This window comes from Pagrus major, chromosome 10, assembly GCF_040436345.1.
Source record: "Pagrus major chromosome 10, Pma_NU_1.0".
Taxonomy (NCBI): Eukaryota; Metazoa; Chordata; class Actinopteri; order Spariformes; family Sparidae; genus Pagrus; species Pagrus major.
Genome location: NC_133224.1, coordinates 20741107 through 20765654, shown reverse-complemented (window position 1 = coordinate 20765654; position 24548 = coordinate 20741107). Strand labels below are relative to the sequence as shown.

At 41.4% G+C, this 24548-nt stretch overlaps 1 protein-coding gene across 1 annotated transcript; it reads left to right on the top strand.

The window, feature by feature from the left end:
• The first annotated feature begins 1883 nt into the window (after positions 1-1883).
• LOC141003941 (urea transporter 1) lies at positions 1884-24548 on the top strand. Its single transcript, XM_073475426.1, has 8 exons — positions 1884-2160; positions 2689-2878; positions 3471-3599; positions 5360-5549; positions 10835-10982; positions 21838-21972; positions 23525-23574; positions 24128-24548. The coding sequence occupies exons 1-8, from the start codon at positions 2034-2036 to the stop codon at positions 24308-24310; spliced, it is 1152 nt and encodes a 383-aa protein (XP_073331527.1). The 5' UTR covers positions 1884-2033; the 3' UTR covers positions 24311-24548.

The following is a 24548-nucleotide window of genomic DNA, read 5'->3' as shown; positions in this document are numbered from 1 at the left end:
GCTTTTTCATGTTCTCTCTTTGTGTGAATTCCTGCCCTTTTTCCATGTTCACCTGTGCCCTGTTAATTAATCAGCCCTTGTGTATTTAGTCTGTGTGCCTCCTGCTGTCTTTGTCAGTTTGTCTGTTTTGTTCTCATGAGCCTGTTCCCATGTCTTCCTGTCCCTTCTCCCATGCTTTGTTCGTGGTTTTTATTCCTTGTGTTTTTCCTGGTTTGTTCTTTGTTGAGCTTTTGTGTTTTCGTCTTTACGTTTGATATTGTTTTGCAGTTGCAAGTTGCTTTATAGGCATGACGAGTAAGGACATTTGTGTCGTCCATGAGAAAGACAATAGTCTCGTCTGTCTTTTACTCTCATTGGCATTTAAAACAACATTCCAGTGGTGGACTGGAGGAGGCAGGGGAATTTCTGAATTGCGCATGGCATGCATGCTCTGTTTGAATTAAGCGCTGTCTTCTAAGTTTGCATTTTGTAATTCAAACAAACACAAGAGCTTACCGTGTGTACTTTCTTACAAGTTTGCAATTTAAGTGTGACTGTGTTGATCTTCATGTCAAGTTATCATATCACTGTGATCAAGGTTCAGTTACTATGCAACACACTGGTGACAGATAAGGAAAAACCACAGTAATGTAGTGTACAGGCAGTGACCTTTAACCTGTCTGCAGCATGAATACTAAAGCCCTCCGTATAGCTACAGTAATGTGGGTTGCCTTAATGTGATGTGTATGTGCAGCTGAGTGTGTCCGTGTGTTTTGCCTTACCAAAACCGACACAGGTCATAGTGTAATCTTCCGATGCTTACCTGCATCTCCTCCTCGTACTACAGCCCACTCTGGCGTGTGTGTCCATCCGTAGCTCTCTTCCACAGCTTCACAGCCTGTGGTTGATGGAATGAGCCAAGGAGCAGAGACAGACGGGGGGAGACGGATGTATTTATTGAAGCAAATAAAGAATGGATAGAGCGAGGGACAGAGAGGAAGCTGGAGAGAGAGAGAAGGATGAGCTGTCAGGGGTTCGTGTATGGCGCAGCAATTTCCACCTGCAAAAACAAGGCCTTTGAATCCCCGCTGCAGTGGCTCAGACGGTGAAAAGACTCTCTCTTCGATGCTATCTGACATGCTGTTATTGGCGTTCACTCGCTGCACTTCGAGCGCACTAATGGATGTGCACCAACTGCCATGCGTGTACACACACAAGCACACACTTCTCGGGAGTCACATTTTTGGGTTTTCTCAAGTGGAAGTGAAATCAGAGCATCTTTCTGTTATTCGGGTCATTCAGTGAGTTAGGTGTCACTCTAAAACTGGTGAAAGTTGACAACAAGAGCTAGAGGTGCAGGTGTGCGTGCACACAAACGCCTACAAAAACTATTTCTGAACTCAAGGTGCTCTCAGCTGTTCTTAAAGCGGGAACAAAACAGAAGGAAGAGGTGTGAGGAGCTTGTTAAAACCTTCAACTGAAAGCAAAAAGTAAAATATCAGAAGCTATTAAGGAATCTGGTGTCAACAATATTTTACTCTTCTGCAAAGGTTTTCTCAAAGGACACAAAGCAGCGGAGACAGGGAGGTTATATATTACACCTTTTGGAAAAATCTTGAGATAACACAAAGCCCATTGCAGGAAAGACAAACATGCACAAGCTGCAATAAAAAGTGGATGAGTAGCTTACAAGGACAAACAATAGGTGAAGAGATGTCACCGTGGGGCGGAAGAGAGCAGGGACAGAGGAGCAAGGTGATTGTGAAATGTGAAAACGGAGCAGGAGCAGGCGATGGTGAGGTGCTCTCCTTCTCCTTGACCAATCCTGATGGTGCTGGACTTTGTTCTTTTCTGCCACCGGGAGATGTTGACCGGTCCCCTAGTTTATAAGTCAACCCCTTAAACCTCACCAGAGGGGAAGGTGAAGGGGAGGAAGGAGCAAGGGAGCCTGAAAAACAAGAAGACGCAACAAAGTACAGAGGATCTCTGGGGTTTTCCAACATTGCTCCACATATTCATCACTTTAAAAGTGGGGTGGTCGAGCAGCTGCAGGGATGTGGATGGATGCCAAAGCAGAGGTGGAGGAGGCCAGCGGGAGTCGTGCCAGCATCCGTCGGCGTGTGTTGAACAGACTGCTACTGTTTACTGGGGACATGGGGTACTTGGATAAGTACATGCAGGGTAGGAAATCTCTCACAATGCACTATTATTTCTCAAAACGTGTTCTTACTTCTAATCTTAGAAGTAAAGAATGTGATATATTGTCTGACCTTTATCGAATGTGCTTGGGTAATGCATAATTCATCAAGTCTGATATCTCTCATTCTGCGATTAATTACAAAACTTTGCAAAAAGGGGAAGTTCTCCAACACTTGAAATGTGTTAAACTGCCATAATCATAAATAGATGAGTCTGAAATGTTTACAGTGCCATTAAAATATGCAGATGTAATCATCACATCATCACACTACTCCCACAGTTGCACTCTTCCTCCGACATCATTAAACTCCCATCTTCTTTTATAAAAGCCTGTATTTGCATTAAGAAATTCAATAGAGGTACAAGTTTTCTTCTGCGCTTTGTCTCTTTAGGTCCTTGTTTACTGCATTTCAGAGAAGTGAGATGGAAATATTTCTATCCCCAAAGGGTTCTGGGGGGGGGAATGCTGCCAAGGAAAATGTGTGAAATGTTTACTTTGTGTGTCCTCAGACAAGTTGTTTGTGCTGCAGCTGGTGGTGTCGGGACTGAGAGGGGTGTCCAGGGTGATACTAGCCAACAACCCGCTGAGTGGTGCTCTCATCTTGGCTGCGCTGTACTGGGCTTCCCCCTGGCAGGGCCTGCTGGGAACTCTGGGTGTACTGGCCTCTATGCTTACAGCTGTAATCATAGGGCAGGACAGGTGGAACATAGACACGAATCAGCTCAAAAAAAGTGCACATTTATAACGACATATATAATGATCTGGGTGCTACACAGCAGAAAAATGTCCTGGTAAAGATTTCTGGTGCTTGGGAGGCAACCCTGTAACACAAGCCTATGATTTGCTTGACCTTATGACTAAAGTTGATGGAGGGCTCTACTTAAAATTCATGAGAATAACAGCTCCATGACTGATAGCCCTGCGCTCACCCACACCCACTGCCTAGTAGGTCCCACTTTCAGTTAATGTCCCAATATTTATGCCTCGCACAGTATAATATGCTAATATACAACCTTGTTTAAAGGTTTTAAAACAGATCCTGCCGAACTGCAGCCCCTAATGTTTTTAACTCTGACATGTTTAATAAATTTAGTGTCGACTGGGAGCCACTGCTTATTAAAACACTAGAAGAGTTTGTTTAATGTGGAGCCCTAAAAAGCTACACTAATGTGTGTTTTGATCATTCTTATGGTCTTACCGTACATCACTTCATTACAGAAATGTTGTCCTCTTTTGTTTTCATAACGGAAAATAATTGATATGTGAATCTTCCTGTCCTGTGTGTGTGTAGTGCTGAGGTGTCACAAGGTCTCCATGGTTTCAACGGCATGTTGGTGTCTCTGCTGATGGGAGTGTTCAGCTCGGCTGGAGAGTGGTACTGGTGGCTGGTACTGCCTGCCTGCTTAGGGTCAGCTACATGGTAAGACACACACACGCACACATACACACACATATGCCGCTCATATATGTCCCTCCAGATATTCGTCGTCCGATGACTTCTCAGTTTCTACTCAACCAGAAAGCGATGAAATGATAATAATTTGTCAGATTACCTATGTTCATACAACCTGCATCACAGCAGCATGACATTATTCCAGCATTCAATCTTCCCATCCTGAGCACTACATCAGAGGAAAATGGCCGCCACGTGAATGGGATCAATAGGCCGGTGCCCTACAACTCTTCCAATCTGGTCACCGTGTGGTGACAGCATCACATTGTTTGTCATCACCTTTCAAAGCAAATATTCTAAAAATGATTCATATTATAGTTTCCGATACGCCATTTAAACTATGTGGTTTAGTGAGGGAATGATTATTGTCATTGTTAAAAGGAGACATGACTCCCACAGGACCACTTTGGGAATTGGCTGTGCTCTGCTCTTTATCCAAGGTGGGGAGGTTAACCAAGGTAGTCTTCATCCTTGAAGTCTTGCAAAAATATTTAATAAATGCTGTTGTTAAAGCATAAATCTCACCTTTACATCACATTTTAAAGTAAGTTTTCTGGTTCAGCGTCTTCTTTTCTCACTCTGGTCCACCAAGCTGTATGGGCTGTCTCCTGAGGCTAGAAGCAGGAAAACACCAGCTGGTACTTGATGGCCGGTGAGAAAAGTGGTTGTGGGGTTTTCTTTTTTTCCCCAAAAAGCCACAAGGGGCAACGACGATCCCATTATTCATTCTTGATGAAGGCTTCAAGGATGAAGGCTAGCTACGTGGTTTTGCAAATGTAGGTCTAGTTTACCTCCCCAACTCCCAGAGCTTGTTCTACCATCCAAGACAATTAGAACACTCCAGAAACAGAAGTGTGCACTTGAAGCACCTCACTCAAGTCTATCTTTGATGTCTGTTTTGTACTAAGACCTGTAGCACTTTCAAATTACTTTAATGGTTTATCTTTAAGATTCAAGGTTCAACATTACCTTATTTGTCCCGAAGGAAGTTTGTCATGGACATGATAATTAAAATCCATATCAGAGAGAAGTGCAGACATGAGTATGCCATATTCAAGTACATAAAACGCTGCCTGCTAATACATAAATACACTATAATGCATAACAGACAAGTGCAGATATAAGTGCAATACATGCACAAAGGCCCTCGTTTCACAACCTCTTCATGTCCTGAGTTTAGCAGATTCACTGATGGAGGGATGAAAGCCTTTTTATACCCATTCAGGTATCTTTTCCTGCATTTAATTGGGTCCCTGTCTCATCTACCTGTTCTGAATGCAGATGATGGGCAGGGTCAGCGATAATTTTCATAGCCTAGGACCAGTCCGTTGATTTTTCACTTGATCTGATATTTGACCAAACCAAGCTGAAATTCCATAATGTAACACACTCTCTAGCACAGCATGATAAAATAACATCATTACCCTCTGTCCACTCCCAAATACCCTGAGTCTGTGCAAGAACTTTAGTCACTGTCGGATCCTGGTGCATCTGTTTGCCCCATCTAGTGACAAATCATCTTCAGACCGAGGATTTAAGAAGCAACGATTCTCATCTGGATAAGAGAATGTCTAAACTCTATTACTTTATCTTGTCACTGACGTTTGGATCACCATCTAAAAGTTTTCCATCCAAATTATAATTCACACGTCATATCATTATGATGTGAATATAAAACTTTTTTTTTTTAAATGATCAGCACCTCCACTCTCTCACCCCATCTCCAGTGTCTTTCTGCACAGTGGTCTGTCCTCACTGTTGGACCGGTGGGACCTGCCTGTATCTGTGTTTCCCTTCAACATCACCATCCTCCTCTACCTCCTCTGTACCGGCCCCAACAACCCGTACTTCCCGCACCACACAGTGATGCCACCGGGGGCGCTGGAGCCCAATGACACCGAGCTCGCTACAGTCGAGGTAAGGCTGTCCAACGTCGATGCTACTGTTTATGTTAAATCATATGAAAGCCAGGTGAAGCAGGAGAACCACACCCAAACAGACTCAGAGACAGAAAGACAGATAAGATGTAATTAAATAATATAGTACATAATAATAACAACAGCGATATAACTTTATATATTTTTATATATTTGCAGATTACATAGATTTTAAATCATACATGCAACAAGTCACAACAGCAAAAATAGGTTGCATACATCCCTGAATTTATCCTTTTTACCATGCAAAATTATAAATGTTTTTTTCTACTTTACTCTAATGATTAAAAAACCAATAAAGTATTGATTGAACAACAGTGATGGAAGAAGTATTTAGATATTTGACTTAAGTCAAAGTGGCAATACCTCTGGATAAAATTACTCTACTACAAGAAATAGACACAGTATGACTTAGGTAGTAGCAGTATTACCATTAAAATGAATTTGTAGTATCAAAAGTAAAAGTACTCATTAGGACCCAGAATTAGATCTATAGCAATGGAACATCTTATATAAACTAAGCATATATTTTGTGGGGAAAAGCTTGAAAATTCAAATTAACTAGTAAATAAAGTTATCAGAGACATGTATTGGAGTACAAAGTACAGTATTTGCCTCTAAAACACAGTGGAGTAGAAGTATAAAGTAGCATAAAATGGAAACACTCAAGTACAGTACAAGTACCTCCAAATCATACTTCAAGTACAGTAGTTGAGTACAGGGATGCTGGAAGTCAGTCACAGTTGGAGGTGCTGAGGGGTCAGTCTATATAATGACGTCATAATAAATGGTGTGCAATATTAATGTGTTTTGTATTAATTGTGAATGACCTGGATAACATGAACACCAACACGTTATGGGTCAAAGCAGCCTCATCAATGGCAGTCGACAACAAATTCCCCAGACTCCCTTATCAAATCATTCAATTTTGTGAGTTGTTGAGTAAGGAGAAATGTTATAAACTTTGCAAAGCACTGTTTCTGACAAATTCTTAATTATTCGGGCCTTCTTGTAAGTTTGGCATATGTTTAGCCTCGTTTTAGTGGGTGCTACAGCCCCATCAGCACCCCTAGTTCCTGCATCCACGGTTGAGTAAATGCACTTAGTTACTTTACGCCACTGTTGGACAGTCAAAATTCTACATCCTCTTGTTGATGTTGTTTAGCCACTGATATGCCTGTAGCTGCCTTCCTGTAGCAATTAAAATGTGGAGAAATGTATTAATAATAAGTAATTACAATATGTGTTTCTATGATATATTATTCTCCTTTAATTTTGCGGCTCCGGTGGGAAGAAAAGAACACTTTGAGTCTCAATTTGCATCGCCTTCTTCAGCATTTCATCATTGAGCGTATCTCTCAGAGTAACATTTTCAGTGATATTTGAACAGAGACGGCCCATCGAGCCACATGATCACAAAAACAGGTGCAGCTCATTAGTTGTCTCAGAGGGAACTATTAGAAGTGACAGGATATATGATGAAGATGAAGATTTTAAAGAGACCGAGCTAAACTCAGGCCAGATCTGTCCTCTGTGTGTCTGCCATGTTGCAGCGCGGTCTCCAGAGTGAAGTAGCTGATAGGAGCACAATATGTATAAGATCAGCCAGCTATGACTCACCAGTTACTTAGCAACAGTCGCCGATGGAGCTCCTGTTCGGGAAATTATAATCAGCCAAAACTGTTTTAATTAACAATTTGTAGTGATTGAAACGGGAGTCTGCTGTAAACTGTTGCATTCGAAATAAAGTGATTATATGATTATATTCTGTTACCATTGGACTGAGACTGTGCACAATTATGGACATGCAGTACAGGTTTGAACAGTATGAGAGTCAGTCAGGTTTCCAGGAAGTATACACGGAGGCTGATAAAACCTTTGTACAGACAGGGAGAAGAAAACAACAACAACAAAACCTTTCAGCCTGAATTTATCTGCTCCTCAAAGTCCACTTGATTAGAATGCAAACTGTTACACAGCACACCTTGTAAAGAAAATTTAGAGTTCATGTCGACCACTGAATTTAAATGAAATGCAGTTGCCTTGAGCTGCTTCTTACTAAACTTTGGCAAAGGAATCAAGACTCACAGCTGCTGCAGTCGGCTTTTGATCTCCCTGAGCCAGCTGGCACTGGGATGCTTGAGGAGTGACTAGATTTTAATCTGCATGCTTTTGTTTGGGAACAGGCAGAAGAGATTATGTGATCCGAATCAGACAAGCTCTATCTTCCTCCAAATGTAATGAATGTACATAAAGATTACTCGTTAGCATTGGATATATGTATTGATTTACAGTTTGAGAGTATGTGGTGATTATATGGAGAACAAAACCTCATATGTAGATACAACAGACTATAGAAAGTCTTATAAAAACTTATATACTGCATACACACATCAAGAGAGAGATGGGGACTTGTTTTAAAACGTAGAAAACAACTGAAAAAAACAAACATAAAATGGCTCCATATAGCTTGTCGAGTGAAATCCAAGTCTCTGGAAGCCCTGAGATCCCAAACTGATTTGAAAAGATGTTATTTACACCCTCAACGCACAGTCAAGCTCATGCACCCACTTCAGACCAACTTCTAACCCTGTACGCTTGGATAAAGCCAGACAACTGTATGGAACCGTTTTATGTTTCTTTGGGTTTTTTTATTATTATTAATGTTTTTTATGTTTTAAAACAAGTCCCCATCTACTTCAGTGGTTTAGAGGAATGCCGCAATGCTGTTTTCTCAGTTGCATTGTGGGTAATGTTGACACTAAGTTTTGAAAAAGGAAGAAGAATACCTGGGATAATAAGGTGATATCTGCTGTATCAATCATTTCTTTTAAACTGTCTATAATGAGTCGAACAGTGTTAAAGTAGAGGAATGATGAGGAATGTTTTTCAAACCTGGCGCCTACATTACCCACAATGCAACTTAGCCATTGAGTGACATCACCGGAGACAATTTATCAGATTACATGCAGCTTCTTCGGGAGCCACAAAAGGCCTTCTTCTACATTTTTTCACATTTGAAGCAGTATTCCCCAAGACCTGGACGTACAATTTAAAACAAAAAATTAATTGGTGGAGCTACCCTTTAAAAGCTGCACCAATCAATATTATCACAATTTTCCCCTCAATTCAGCACCCTTTTGCTAAGTATTTAGGTTTTATGGCCCACAACTTGGACCCTTCTGTCATCAAATCCATTTTCAGATGAAAAGATCTATCAAACCAACTGTACAACAGCTGCACGGCACCAAACAACAAACAAGTTAGCGACCAGCCGTTGAAAGCAGTGCACCATTTAACAGAATGAGAGTCCAAAGAGAAACATATAACCTTCAGGAGTGGAAGAGAATATTGAAATTAAAGGTGCGATATGTAAGAACTGTTGAGCTTCTGAAGTCATACTCAAAACAAATGGTGGTCATCATATCACCAGAGTAACAGCTAACTGCTGCTAACTGTAGCTGCTGTTAGCTAGTTAGCTTGGTTAGCTGTGCATCTAGTGGTCCGGACTAGAAGCTGGGAGCAATGGAGTGCTGGTGTTGTGACCTTTAGCAGCTTTGGACAGGGATGTGCCAGGGCTAGCTGGTTAGCGTGCTAACTTTAGTAGCTATCTCTGCAATGTATAAAAGGTAATCATTTAAAAACAGTGGGTCTTCCCGTTCTGTTGCTAATTTTAGCTTGTTTTTTATGTCCACTTTACGTAATCCTAACACGGTTGAACACACATTCATGTCTGTCTTCTATTTGACCTTGCTTCATTCTTTCTTCCAACAAAAACCCTCTTGAACATAACACTGAAGATGGAGATGATACCTAATTAGGCCTGTAAAAGAGCAGCTTATTATGAAACTATCTGATAGAGAACACCGACCTGAAATTTGTTGGATTCATTTAGCACACAGCGTTTACCGCATGGAGCCAGTGAACCACCTTCAGTGGGAAAAGATGCTGTGTATTTCTGCACACGATGATCTGCAAACTGACTGTGAAAACTAGATTAGCCACGCTGCCTAAACCCTCTTAGCGTTGTTAGGCGTCCTGAATGTAGAGTCAAGATTTACACACGATTCTATTAACAAGCATCACACCCTGTGGCACAGTATGTCCCTCACACTAAATTGTGACTTTCCACAAGTTTCAGACCCTTGATTATTGCTCTCTCTACTCTCTCTCTCAGTTTTCACTTCTCTCCTTCAATTAATTATCCTTTCTTTTTAATATTCCACTCAGATCTTTCCCCCTCTGTCCTCCTCCATCTGCCTGTCTCTTGCTTTATAAATGTTGTCCATCATTTCATAAATCCCCTTTGGTTTGTTACTTGGGAGATCTGAAACCTCTAAATCCTCCTTTTCATCTCTCTGCCTTTCTTCTCCCCGAGTCTCCATCCATTTCTCTGCTCTGCTATGCAAATCTCCTTCCTCCTTCTTCCACTTTCTAAATGCGTCTTCATCGCCTCTGTCCCTTTTTTATCTTCCTTCGTTCTCCTTCCTCATAATTCAACAATAAACAAACTAGCATATGTAACCACATGTTGAGGGACAGCTCAGTTAGATTTTCCGTTGTTACGGTCCTTGATGTGAGACAATCTCATCCCCTCCTTCACTTCTCCTCTCTTTCCTCCTCCTCTTTTTCTATTTTCTCCCTTTTCATCCCTTTTTTGTGTTTTATCGCTCTCCTCCTTCCTTTTCTTTTGCCCGTCTCCATTTCCTCCTTCTGTCTCTCCTCCTCTCATCTTTCCTCTGGTTCTCTCCGGAGATGGCGATGACGTCGGTCCTATTTATATTTAATGTCTTCAGCTTTCACTCTGCTGTGGTTGGCGCTCTGGCTGCACCGCCAAGGCAGCGTATTCAATCTTCCTGCGCACAAATACACACACGTGCATATGTACACACACAGGAGCATGTGCGCACAAAGAGTGGCAGAGCAGCAATATAATTAAAGACCATTTATGATTTGTAAATATGAGCGACGGGAAGGTGCAGCCATCACGTCGCCATGGAAACTCTTCATTTCTCACTGACTGTTGGGAAAGCAGCGTGTGTGTGTGTGTGTGTGTGTGTGTGTGTGTGTGTGTGTGTGTGTAGTGTGTGTGTAGTGTGTTTGACTGGGCAAAGAAAAGAATGGCTGACTCTGACTGGGAAGAGAGCAGCTGAATTGATTCCACACATTTTGTCATTATGTCTTTTGTGAGTGATCCTGTTAAAGGAATTGTATTCTCAAAAAAAAAAAGGTTAAATCCTCCCCTGATTGTTCCCTGATCTCCAGGTAACGCGTGGCATCTTTCTTGGTGTGGGTCAGATCTTCGCCTGTGGAGCCCTGGGGCCCTCCCTCCTCATCGTGGGAGCTGTTCTGCTCTACTCCCCCCTGCTGGCCATCCATGCTCTGCTGGGATCAGCGGTTGGAACGCTGGCCGGTGAGTCTCCATCTGTGTGATTGTGTCTCCAGCTGGGCGGATAGTTGGAGAGTTAGTAAAGTTGAGATATTGTTGTGTTCTTTTGTAGGTCAGACTGAAGCAGAAAAACATACCCAAAACACGCCAATTCAACGGTTATCCAACTTCCGAACAGTAGCGCTACATGATGAAGGTTTCATCACCCAAACATGGTATTCAATAAAGCTGATAGTAAATGCAGACAAGGTGGGACTGAGTTATCATTGAAGGAGACCTATTATGCTTTTTTATTTTTTTTCCCTTTCCTTCAGTGTGTTAGTGTATAGGTTCTTGTTCATGTAAAAGATCTGAAAGTTTAGAAGACAGAAGCTCGTCTCTCCCACAGAAAACACTGCTCCTGAAATGCCTCATCAATAGTCCCACCTTTAATTCTGTTACTTTGTGACATCATACTACGTCACCGTGTCACATATTTTTGCCTAGCAGCTGGTTTAGTACGTAAGAATTTTTTTTTTCTGTTGCTCAGGCGTGTGTAAGTTGACCAATAAGAGCAGACTGGATATTCGGGAGGAGGGGCCTTAAAGAGACAGGAGCTAAAACAGAGGGTGAATAAGGTGCTGCTGCACTGGACAGAATGAGAAACCTGAGGTGTTTTTTGAGCATTAAAGCATGTAAACCTATTCTAGTAGTAACCCAAAATAAAATTATGAACCTGAAATGAGCATAGTATGTCTCCTTCAAGGGTTTTTGAATTCAACTATTACAATTAAGGCCAATTGACCTGGTTAGGTGTCTGCCCCATGTACGTATTGGCGTGTTGCTGAAGGTCCAATTCCATCCTGTGACTTTTGCTGACGTGAGTCCAATGTCTTCTAATTTTGAACCACAAGACGCTGCCCTTTGGTCTCACTTGGGCATCAGTAGTGAACATTAAAAAAGACATCTAAAACACTTCAGTTGTGGCTCCTCAATAGACGTCCTGTGAACGCTGGATTGGCGTCTTTTGGATATGTTTTGCTCAGTGGGCGATGGCTGTTGTTCATTTGGTTGAACTAATCAAGGTCGAAGTTTCAGATTGATTTCAGTGTCTCTACCACACACTTTGTGTGCCAGCATCTCACTGTATCACACCCCGTCTTGGCTATTATTACTTACAGGGAAACTCCAAAACTTCACACATAAATGTCACTTTACCAGTCATGGAGGAGGAGGAGTACTACTCAGTGTGTGAAAGCAGTTGTGTAATACTGTCCTCTGTGGCTCTTCTAGTGATATCATTCGGGGTGATCTCGGCTCGGGCTCGGAGACAACATTCATAACAGAAGGCCTGTGATACAAAGTGTGGGCGTGGAGTTTGAAAGACGTTTGTGTTTACCACGCAGGAAGGATCAAACAAAAAGTAGTATTGGGGGCATTTACGTGCCTTTATAATAGACAGCAGAGAGACAACAGGAAACGGGAAGAGAAATGCAATTGCATGCAATAAGGCTCCCACGCAGGACTCAAACTATCTCTGTCTCAACCTTTAAGCCACAGAGGTGCTCTCATTCTGTCTTTTAATCAGTCTCTTGTGAGTTCCCTAACTTGAAAATTCATCCATTATCTTCAGCCGCTCCAGGGGGCAAGGGCCTGTACCAGCTGTCTTTAGGCTGGAGGCAGGGTGCCAGTCTAAGACAAACAATCAGGTTCACATAATTAACCTAACCTGCATGTTTTTCACTGTGGAAGAAAACCAGAGCACCTGGATGAAACCCATGCAGGCACGCGAAACATGTAAATCCCAAACGTTACTGCAGCTTAGATGTGCAACACTATATAGTATATATTTGATTTAATCAGGAGGTCACAGTGAGATCACATTTTCAAGTGAGACATGAGTCCAGAGTAAATTATACAATAAAAAAATGATAATATAAAATAATAATGAGAATGGTACAATGTATTCTAAGATATCCTAGTAGGTATAAAGAGAATAGTCATGTTATGTAAAACAGTCACACCTAAAATCAGTGAGACCTTAATTGCCCTATCAATATCAATGTGTCAAGTTTTACTCCACTCTGTATATTATTCCACATAAATGGGGCAAATATCTAAGCCTGTCTTTCCAAGATTAGTGTTTATATAAAATATATCATAAATGATGCAAAATATAAGATATTTAGAAGGCAATATAATAAGAACAACAATACCATACTTGTTTTATGTGTTACTAACATCACAGTGGCACAAATCACCATACCTGTGCCAACAGCATAATGCAGTATCATTAACCTTTGTCTTCGGTAGCACTATAAACCTTCCATTTATTAAACCATCAGTCAGGACCTCAAATAGATGGCAGGCTGAGCTCCCTGCATGGCAAATGTTGAATTACAGTGGATTTAACGAGGTTAAAGTCGGGTACATTTTATGAACCCCTCTGGCAATAAGGCAGAATGTCAGCAGCACATATGAATATGAAACTGTAAAACGGGCAGCAGCAGCAGCCTGTGGGCAGCTGCTCCAAAACACTAGCGTCAATTAGTCGGGGCATTGATAATTGCTGGCTTGTATACAGACACACAGGCCTGTAGGCCTGTAGCTGTGTTTGCCTTTTATATTTGCCTTGCTGTGACTCTATTCAGGGGGAGAGAAATGCTCGAATTTTGAAAGACCCCTGCTTCCGTCTGCTGCTGCAAGTACAATACAGTGTCCTAAAATACTTCTTTCTGTGTGTGTGTGTGTGTGTGTGTGTGTGTGTGTGTGTGTGTGTGTGTGTGTGTGTGTGTGTGTGTGTGTGTTTGCAGCTATGAGTCATACTGTAACAAACAGCGGAGTGGGAGCGTGCTTGTACATACACACTTGCAGAAACACGTGGACACATTCAAACAGTGGCAGGTACACACACATACACACACTGCTGCGATACAAACGACAGTGTGACAAGAACGCAGTCAAAGAGATGTGACTGTAATGAGATTGTGTCGGCAACAGAGCCTGCTGGAGCGTGGCGGTTAACTGCATAAGAGCAACACATTAATCAGGGTCTCTGTTGTTGTCATTTGTTTAATTCTGTCTTCTTCAGCCAAAGTTAAAGGTCCCGTTTTGTATAAAGTGAGTGATTTTCTGTCAGTTTTTTTTTTTTTTTAATCATAAAGCAGGCCTATGTACTGTATAAATACTGTGAAAGTATCAAAATGCTCAATCCAAGGAGACATGCAGGCAGCAAGAACTGTGAACAGGAACTGTGGCTTCAAATGAGCCATCAGGACTTCTGTTAGGTTGTGATGTCACAACTATCACAACAGTATACAGTCTGTATAAATACTTAGAGCATCAAACTTTGTATTAATCTGCAGCTGAAAATAATCCCCAACAATAACACTATTTGATCTGGTTTTAGTAACATTTGCTAAGAGCTGCAATGCCTGGCTGTTTAAGGGAATTATTAAGCCTTTTTTTAATTAAACTACTGTATATAATTATATGATATAAATAATTCTTTTTATTTTTTCAGATCTTTGTCTTCAGTAAGAATAAATGGGCTTGGGCACATAGACAGTCTGGAAAGACAGAGGTACTGAGAGATTAACCTTTTATGGGATTTTGTATGGGACAAAAAGTAACAACTCCCACATACAGTTTAAAGCCCATATCACATCATTTAAATCTCTTCTTAAATATTCTATTATTTGATTATTACGTTTTTTCTTCTTTTCTTTTACCTCTGTGTTTATTCTCAATTTCATAATACCATAACTAACTTTATTCTTCATTTTTATTGTGTACCCCAGAGTAAATGTTAATTCACATGCACACACCCATGCCCAGAAACAATTGAAGCTGCAGTGCACACAGAGAGAGTTAAGAGTGTGAATAAGTGCTGCAAGGTCAAATTCAAAACTTAATCCTGCCTGACAGAGACCCAGAGGGGAAAAGAAAGATCAGTGTCAGGAGACACCGACGAAAGTGTCAGACGGAGATGGAGAGGAGAGAAAAGGGATGAGGGGGAAAAAAATCAGGGGGCATAAATTGAATGAAAGACAAGAAATAGTGCCAGAGAGAGGCAACAAAAGAGAAAGATGCTAATGAAGGCATCAGAGAAGAAAAGCAGGCTCCCTAAATGATCAAGAGGCCTGAAAATGTGTGTGTGCGCTTGTGTGTATTGAATCGACACAATCTTCTCCACACTTCAATCAACAAAGTTTTGCCCTTGGCTCTGTTTTTCTTCTTCTGTCTCGCCTCCCCTCCACGAATAGCTCTTTTCTTCTTTTTGCTTCCGTCTCTTTCTCTTTTAATCCTTTCAAAACTCCTCTTATCATTCTTTTCACTTGTTTCATTTCACCAGTGCTCATCTGCCTTAATCATCCCTGGTGTGTGTGTGGGTGGGTGCGCACAAGGTGTCATTATCACCTTTCGTGCTGATAAAAGTGTTTGCTAAACTGTGACATAGCTAACTGTAGTATAGGCACGACAGGCCTATCAAAACCTGGATTTCCCTCACTAGCTCTAGCCTCGTACAAACAGAGCTGCTTAATGAACAATAAAAAGTCAGCTCAAAGTCAAACTAATTTTAGCATTAGCATTAGCGATAGCTGACACTAGCTGGCTACAGCTGATAAACCAGCCCAGTTGCTTCAATCTGCGTACAGATAACACAACTTTAGACTTGATTGCATGCAGTACATTCTCTAAAGTCCATTTTTGCTTGCAGGCGATAAAGTCTCCCAATTAAGTTTTGTGGGGGACAGATATGGCCAAAAATGTGCATAAAAAATGGCAGTTGACGCTGTATAAAGAGTCCAAGGAGGGTGCAGGTTACAGTGGGTTACAGTGTTGACTTACTTCCATAAGGTAACGAACGTAATGTCATTCAGTTAAGGTCACCAAAGTTGTGTTATTTGTATGCAGATTGATGAGACTGGGTTGAATAAACTCTGCTCTGTCTTTTCAGCAACTAAAATCCAGTCATCAACTATAGAGACAAGAAGCTTTTGTTTACTTCTGTGTGAAGCTGAAGACCCATTTAAAAAACTACTCACTGTCATCATATTATTAGCACATTTACTATCATATCCATCAACTCTTCATCTCTAGCTCCATCCTCACCTTTTCTGTCATCATCATCATTTTCATTGACATCATCATCATTTTCCATCATCATCACGACCCCTTTTGTCCATTCACCACTATGAAAATAGCTTTTGACCCAAGTATCGCTGCTGTCGTCACTGTCTTATTCATTCCCACCTTTGGTGCTGCTGCAATCAGTTTAATAATTTTTTCAAGGATATATGTGGGGTGAGAGACCAAAGGGAGGCAGACAGCAGATGTTCAGAGATGTGTGGATCCCTGACGACAGACTGGAAAAATCACAGTATCTCTATATGAGTAATCAGCCTGCTAATCATCACCTCTTAATGTCTGTGAGAATGACGGATAGATACAGTAACATGGGTCAGACTGAGAGTGGATAGAGACATGAAGTTGAGTGTGGGGCCATATTTAGAGCTGTCACTCAAACCACTGCAGTGTAAACTATTCCCATAAGGGGTTTCCAGAGGAGGGGATCAGGGGCTGTATGTAGGCCAGAGCCTCTACCTCCTGCTCCATTCATGTTACAGGAGAAGTATTGTAGAATTCTGTGAAGTTGGATCAAACAGAGGAGGGAGGAGACTGTGAGGCAGTTGAAGAAGTCAACAGGAGTTCATTGCTTAACTCTGAGTTCTTTAAGTAGCTTTTTAGTGATGATATTAAACCACACATTAAAGGTATTTCTAAGTAAGAAATCTCACATCTGCTATCTCTGGTGTGACATGACAGGAGAAAGGAGAAAATAGAAGGCAGCTCTCCTCCGTGTAGGAAGAAAGTATTTGTAGAAGGGAGGATGTTTATGTATAACCAGTACTTCACGAAATGTCATAACACAACATTACATTATAATAATTACAGTCTTGAGCCAGACCTCTGGGTGTCACATAAACAGCCCGAACACAGCGGCTATATAATATCTAACTACTGAAGACAAGAGACATGAGTCGAAATAGAAATATTTCAACAGTTATTGAATGGATTGTCGGGACATCTTTCACAGACATCAATGGTCCATAGACGGTAAATCCTATAGCCTACACATTAATTAACATTACACATAAGTGATCCCCTGACATTTCATACCTAAATGTATGAATAGGTTGATCACCAGTGACTGTCAAAATGACGCATATCACCATTACTGAAGCAACATCATAACTGTTGCAGCAGACCAGCAACAGGCATGCTGGACCTTTGTTGTATCCTAGCAGTTTGGTTAGGTTTAGACACTAAAACTACTTGGTTAGGTTTAGGAAAACATGGTGGTTTGGCTCAAAATAACTATGTTACATATGTAACTTCAGTTACAAAAGGACGTGCATTATGTGCATAATTTTAATTACATGATGTATGACGTAACATAACTACGTCAGTTAGAATAACTCACAGTTGATGTTCACGTTCACAATGGACATGAACAGCTACTGGGTGAAAGTTCTGTACTTTTTTGACCCAACCATCCGCCCCAACCTCCTTCTTATGCAGATTTGTTGCTCTTAATAAAACTATGCCAGACTTCCTCCTTTGCTGCTGTGATAATTACTATGCCACTAGAGGTCGCCGCCTGACAAGAAACACAAATATGGGTGGTAATAAGGTATGGTTGTTTTTCTGATGAGGACAGGCTGATGCTAACAGGCTAAACTCAGGTGACATCAGCATGTTGGCATTTTCATTAAGAGCATGTTAGCATGCTGACATTATGCTAACATTTAGCTCAAAGCACCAGTGTGCCATACAGCAGCCTCATATAGCCACTAGCATAACTGTAGACTCTTAGTCTTGTTGTTGAATACCATCTTACCACTCTCCACTTTCTGCACAGTAGGGAGAAGTGTTATACAGCAAGGACTTTCACTTCTTAAAAGAGAAAAGACATTAATTGAGGATAAAGTACAAACATACAATTCATAGCACACGTGATTAGAAGCTTTGGAAGCATAAAGAGAATTGTAGAAATAGGCCTGTAAAACATCTGAAATGAGGCTCTTAGCTGGAGAGATGCTAATGGAAAAAGAGACTAATCACACACAAAGTATTTTTTTTTCACTGCACAGACAGTTCTGAGTACAGCTCATCCTGCTGATATCTGGACAGTGTTAGCGAATGAGCACACATACAGAGCAATCCATTTAGCTGCATCCACACAGTTTTCCCCTCGAAGGCATCAAAGGGCAGAATGATGGATACACCAGCTAAATGAGGAGCAGAGGCCCAAATACAAAGATAGCCATTATACTGGAAAACAAGTCATTATGTACACTTCATTTCAGTCATTCATTCCAACCTATTACACTATCTTCCATTTAGTCTGCAGATAGTCACTGTGGTTTGATGCAGGAAGCAAAAGAGGAGAGGAGATATTGGGTCTGGTATGATAAAAGCTGTCTGACTCATTCGATTAGCATAGACAGCATCACACTGGGAGTGGCTCACACACACATACACACACATTGTAGAAACACAGTAAAAAATTTAGGATCCCCTGGGGTCTCCCTCCCACATTGCCATTAGTCTTTATCGACACCCTGATGTGGGGAGGCAACGATGAGGGGAAGAGTGAGAGGAGGCTGAGGAAGGGAACGAGGGGACGGGAAACAAAGGGGAAGATGAAGAAGAAGATAACAAAGTGTTGAATGAGGATGAGACAAGATGAGTGCAGAGGGAGTCTGAGCATTTAAGGACAAAGAGGGGGGAAAAACCAACACAGAGAGAGGAAGGAGGGAGTGGATGGCAGAGCAGCCCAGCAGAGACAGAGTGAGGAGGCAGCACCAGGGTGTGGTCAGTCTGCTTCAGGACCAGTTTGCTAAACTGCAGCCCACCCTGTCTGGTAATGAGGAAATCAATCACAGCACACCCCCAGGGTCATTTATCTGCAGGAGAGCCTCCAAAATTTACTGTTACTGCAGAGGAATTGTTTGGATAAAGCCTGCAGTATTAATACAGGGAAGATGCAGCTGCAGTGATAGGCTGAAACACCAATTATAACTTAAATTTATACTGTTGTCATTTCAGTCCTTTATCTTTTTATCTGTATTATCTTTTATGTGGTCGTGCATTTCATCTCAGCTACTATGCATTTCAGAGTTTTGAATGCGACATTTACCAAACATCTTGAGACATGACAATGCAACCAGGCTCCTGAGTGAAAGTAAATTCCCTCCTCTTCACCCAGGGGCACGTTCAGCTTAGTGCACGTGTGTGTAAATAATATATAGCCGCTACAGCAAATACTGGTGCGCAGACAGACAGTGTTCAGTAATATTTTATGATATTTCTCTCACTCAGAAAGGTAAAAATACAATATTTCTGTCGTAGGGTTTTTGCTCGGACGAACATAAGTAGCGTATGTATCAATGAAACAGTCAGTGGGAGGTTTAAAAGCTCACTTCTTTCCACAGCTGAGCAGTGGCAGCTGCTCCGGGTGGGGCTACGGGACTGGAACACACACACACACACACACACACACACACACACACACACACACACACACACACACACACACACACACACACACACACACACACACACAGATGCGGTGTTGTCCCTTCTGGCTTGCTGTGCAGCAGGAAGCAGACAGTCAATCAGACATATAAAGTGCAACAAATGGACGATATTTAGTCCCTGGCTGCCCAACATGAGGGGCAAATCAACCTTAATGCTGTTTTATTTTTGTGAGGTAAAAGACTCTTCATGTAATCCATAACAGGAAGAATGACACTTTGTGCAGGAAGTCAGTCAATTAAGGGAACTTGGGATCCTAGTAGCATTTTACATCTTAACAATACAATACACAAGGTGTTTACTTTTGGCCGTGGCTCAGTTTTAAGTTTCAGATTTGGCCCCCCAAAGGAAAAAACTTTCCAGTTTATTAAGTAACGTGAGACCTAGTACAATTGGATGCAATGCGTTTAACAACCCTGCAATTCATCCTTTTATGTTGTGAATCATAATCTTCAGTTTACTAACTGACTGAGTTACAACTCTGAAGTTCAGCTCGGCTACTCACATCTCATATCTGTCTCTCTGACTTCTCTCACAGTGAGGGTGGAGGAGTTGGAGGGAAGGCTTGTTCACTCGAAGGGATTTTTACTCTTAACTTCACTTCGAACGTTACATTTTAACTCATTAGTCAAGTTTTCATCAAATTTAGCACAAATTTAAATTGATTTTCCAGAAAATTGGCAAAGGGGAATGCAAATCAGTGCTTGTTTCCACCCATCCATTACTGTTTATTGTTTTTATATTATTGGTTTTGGTCGCTTCAAGATAAAGTGATGGTACTAGTTTGTGCTAGGAGGACACAGCAAGATGACATAATTCAAAAAGTGCTACTCAAACTTCAAACTGATGAAAAAATTATGGAAAACATGATGGAAATGTGACATTGTTGTTTTTGTGTACTAGCTTAAGGACGATGGTAGATGGAAGAGCTGATGATTGAAGATCAACCTAACAGCTCCTCAAAATCTCCCATGGTTAAACTTCTCACTCTGCTGTAGTGACGTAGGAGAGAACTCCAGGGTGTGTCAGTACACCGTGACATCAGTCTTGTACTGAGTGAAACTCGGTTGTTGTTAGAGGTGCAACAACCTTCATACGTCCATAACTATTTACCGGCTCTAAATATTTCAATGTAATGCAGAGCATTGTGCGACTGGCTGCTGTTGAATGAAGCTTGCCGGCCTTTGCAGCTGAACTCAGTCCCTCCTGCTTCTGATATCAGTTTGACTCTAATTGTTATTCTGCCTCACGTGTGGGTTGAACGACAAAGTGCAGCTGCTGCTGAAGGCCAGCAGTGAAAAGGTCAATGCTTCTGGCTTCACTGAGATTTATCTGGGCCGGCTTGTCCGCCCGGTGCAGTCTGCATATAGCTTCAGTTTCACAGTAAAGTGTTTGTTTTAGTATGGATGTGAGTCAGAGGTGAGACATTGACCTGGTGCTCATCCACCTACCACATCAATACCCTGCAGCAGCAGCAGCACAGAGACACTGGATGATGGAGTCAGGACTGAAAAACACATTGATACTGAAGCTGTTGTTGTGAGGACTTGTTCAAATGTTGTTTACAACATTTTTGGAAATGTGAAAATGAATATTATCATGCAAATAAAAAGTGGAATAGCCTAACAATGAAGTAAGTGTGTTTGATCCCTATGAAAGTCTCCTTTTCTCATTACTCCTGCACTCTCATTACAGGAAAAGACTTAAAACGTAAAGCTATTTATGTTAGTGCCACTCTCACTCACTGGAGAGGAGACAGGCAGCGTCTCTGTCAGCACTTCCACCCAGCCCTGCTCACCATCATCACAGGACGACTGGCTCAACACAGGCAGTCTTTTTTCGAAGGGCAAAACTCAGAAACATAAGATACAGAGCAGATGAACTACATGTCAGCTCCCCCTCAGTGGAACATCATATCCTGTTAATACTGACACACAAGACTCCAAACTGATATAAGCAACTGGCAGACCTGTAATCAAATGATGTTTTGGCTGAATGAGGTTACACGCAAATTAAAATCTGAACTGAAAGCAACCGTGCAACAGTGTGTGTCCGGCGCCCTCACATGGACGATTCTAGTACAGCAGATTCAACAGACAGAAATCAGTGTATGTGTGTGTGTGTGTGTGTGTGTGTGTGTGTGTGTGAAGTTGTGTATTTTTGCCTGTGTGATTCCAGGATGTCAGCAGCAGTGACTCAACGGAAGTTTTAATTCTAACTGTGTGTGTGTGTGTGTGTGTGTGTGTGTGTGTGTGTGTGTGTGTGTGTGTGTGTGTGTGTGTGTGTGTGTGTGCAGGTTTGTCCGTGGCGGTGCGTCATGATTCTCTGTACACGGGTCTGTTGGGGTTTAATGGAGCTCTTGGCTGCATGGCTGTTGGAGGAGTCTTCTTCACCTTCACCTGGAGGACTCACCTCTTTGCCATCGCCAGCGGTAACACACACACACACACACACATACACACACACACACACACGGCATAAAGCCTTACCAGCATACATTAGTAGTACAAAACATGTAAAACAGTGCTTATATTAAAATATATGTCTATGTATAGATATATAAATTTTGATTTTTCCACCTAAAAGTAATATTGGCCACGTTATTTTTTTTATTTATTTTACTCTGTACACTAGGGTAAGTTCAAGAATGGACAACACATAACTGCCATCCTACATACACACATCCTACAAAAGTATTTTATCGAACCAGACTTTTGGTATTTTTCATACGTAGCAACTTCTTTAATTTGTTTTTGTTTTTTTGTGGCAGAAATACAAGAACCATATGAACATAATTATCATATTTTGTAATAATTTATCTTTTTAAGATGTTTTAACCTTGATTTTTGCAGGGATGTTAAATCACATAGACCTAGGGTGAAAAGAATGAAAATAAAAATAAAAATAAATAAGAAAGAGAGAAAGATAATTTTGCTTCTGTCATTATTCTTGTCATTACCAGACTCAGCCACTGGAGGACAACAGAAACAAACAAGCGGCTTCAAAATGCTCTGTCCATGGTGCTGAAACAAATGTTAATGTTTTCATTGTCTCTATCAATCCTACAATCTTAACATTTAGCCCTTTAACAGGTCATTCTGAACTTAATTGCATTATATTTCTTTATTGAAATATTAGAACTTTTAGGCGAAATGCTTTCATTTACATTCAGACTTCATACTGGGACTCTTCCATGTCATTAGGCTGCAGTCTTACTGACCCTTTTCATGAGACCTTTGGTCCTATGAAACCTTGTCAGAGAAGCAGTTGAGTCAATTAAACGAGGCTCGTTTTCTTGGTTACTGAACAACAAACAGTTGATATGAGACACACTGGACTCGTGTGAAAGGCATCTTGTTGTAAGATTATATAAATCGTGCGAGCCCTTTGAGTAACGCTTCCTGCATCATTTCTCCTCTCAGTAAATCATGAACTAATTCTCCTGCAGAATAAACCACATGCTGAATCATGCTGTCTTAAAGGTGCAGCAAGCCATTCTGGAGAGAGACAGCAGAGTCTCAGCACTGATGCTCCAGGTTAGGTCTCGGGTCGGATCTACCAACCCAAGCTATCAGCATTAGACTCAATGAGCAGCTATCTTTCTCCAGAATCATTTGCTGCAGACTAAGGAGGCAAATGCCTCCAGACAGTCAGAAAATCTGCTTCTCTTTGTCAAACAGCTGTAATTGCAGAGAAGAGGTTAATATTGCTGCAATCTTTCAGTTTAAAGCTTGATTTGATTGATCTCTTCTGAATGGGCCAAATTATGTACCCAGTCTATCTCACTCCAACAACACATCTGACATTGTAGCTGGAGCACCATGGACATTAGCGCTGACCAGTTTGGCAGCGAGCTAATCTACTCACATTAGGTAAATTGCTTGGAGCTGCCGGTGTGTCTCGTGTCAGGGCCAACTGCAGCCAAACTCTGTTCCAGTGTGTTGAGGATATATTTAGTCTAATCTCTTCTCCTCTGCTCGCAGCCTTCCTCTCGGCGTACGCTGACATCGCTCTGAGCAATCTGCTGGGAACTGTGAGTGCACACACCTCGAGCCACGTGTGTGAAGCATCATTGCAGTGACCTCTCTGAGCTGAAAGTCTGCTGCACTTTTGACCAGTCCAGTTCAAATTTATTTTTACAACACTACTTCAGGGAATGATAAACTTTTGTGCATGGCAAAAAAAGGAGAATATTCACCCAATGGTTCAACACCACGGTGTTCAATTTTTTAACTCAGATTGATCGATCAACCAGCAGTAAAAGGAATTTTAAACAGTGGATCCTCTCCTGATATTGTTCACAGTTTTATCAAAGAAAATATGAAACATGCCTCTTCCAGTAAGTCATTTTTACAGGATTTCATTACATTATAATGAAATCCTGTATCAGTTGTGACTCTTTAGTAGTCGTCACAGGAAGAATTGACAGGGATGCAAACAAATATATACATGTAAGTCCCCAAATTTCTATTTACCTTTTCATACTTTCATGGTACAGTATCGAGATTGTTCACACTCAAACTGTCTGACTCACTCCACTCTCTCTTATTCATTATTAAACACCCTCTCTCCCCCTCTTTACCTAGGTTGGTCTGCCAGCCTGCAGTTGGGCAGCTACCCTGATATCCACACTGATGTTGCTGCTGACCGGCAGTTTACAAACATACCGCATTCCTATTGGTCAAGTCATGGCCCCTGAACACAACCTGCGCTCCCGCAGCCAATGGGAAGCTGGGAACACCACAGAAAGGGAGAGCACTGATGTGTAAGACTAAGACACACAGAGTACTGTATCAGTACATCTGAGGTGGATAGCATACATACATTTTTCATACAAACATTTTATAAATAGATTCTTACATACACACTCTCATTTCTGGGGGAATGTGACGCTGTTACTTTTAATTTCATCCACAAGGTGGCGATGTCTGTTCAGCAATAAAATGTTTATGAAGTATCACAACGTGTATTCAAACGCAAACATTTATATTAAATTGGTTAAATTTT

Coding starts and splice junctions, on each gene's coding strand:
- LOC141003941 (XM_073475426.1), top strand. CDS start 2,034: ATGTGGATGGATGCCAAAGCAGAGGTGGAGGAGGCCAGCGGGAGTCGT. Junction 3,600..5,359: donor TGCTTAGGGTCAGCTACATG/GTAAGACACACA, acceptor CCCCATCTCCAG/TGTCTTTCTGCACAGTGGTC. Junction 5,550..10,834: donor CCGAGCTCGCTACAGTCGAG/GTAAGGCTGTCC, acceptor CCTGATCTCCAG/GTAACGCGTGGCATCTTTCT.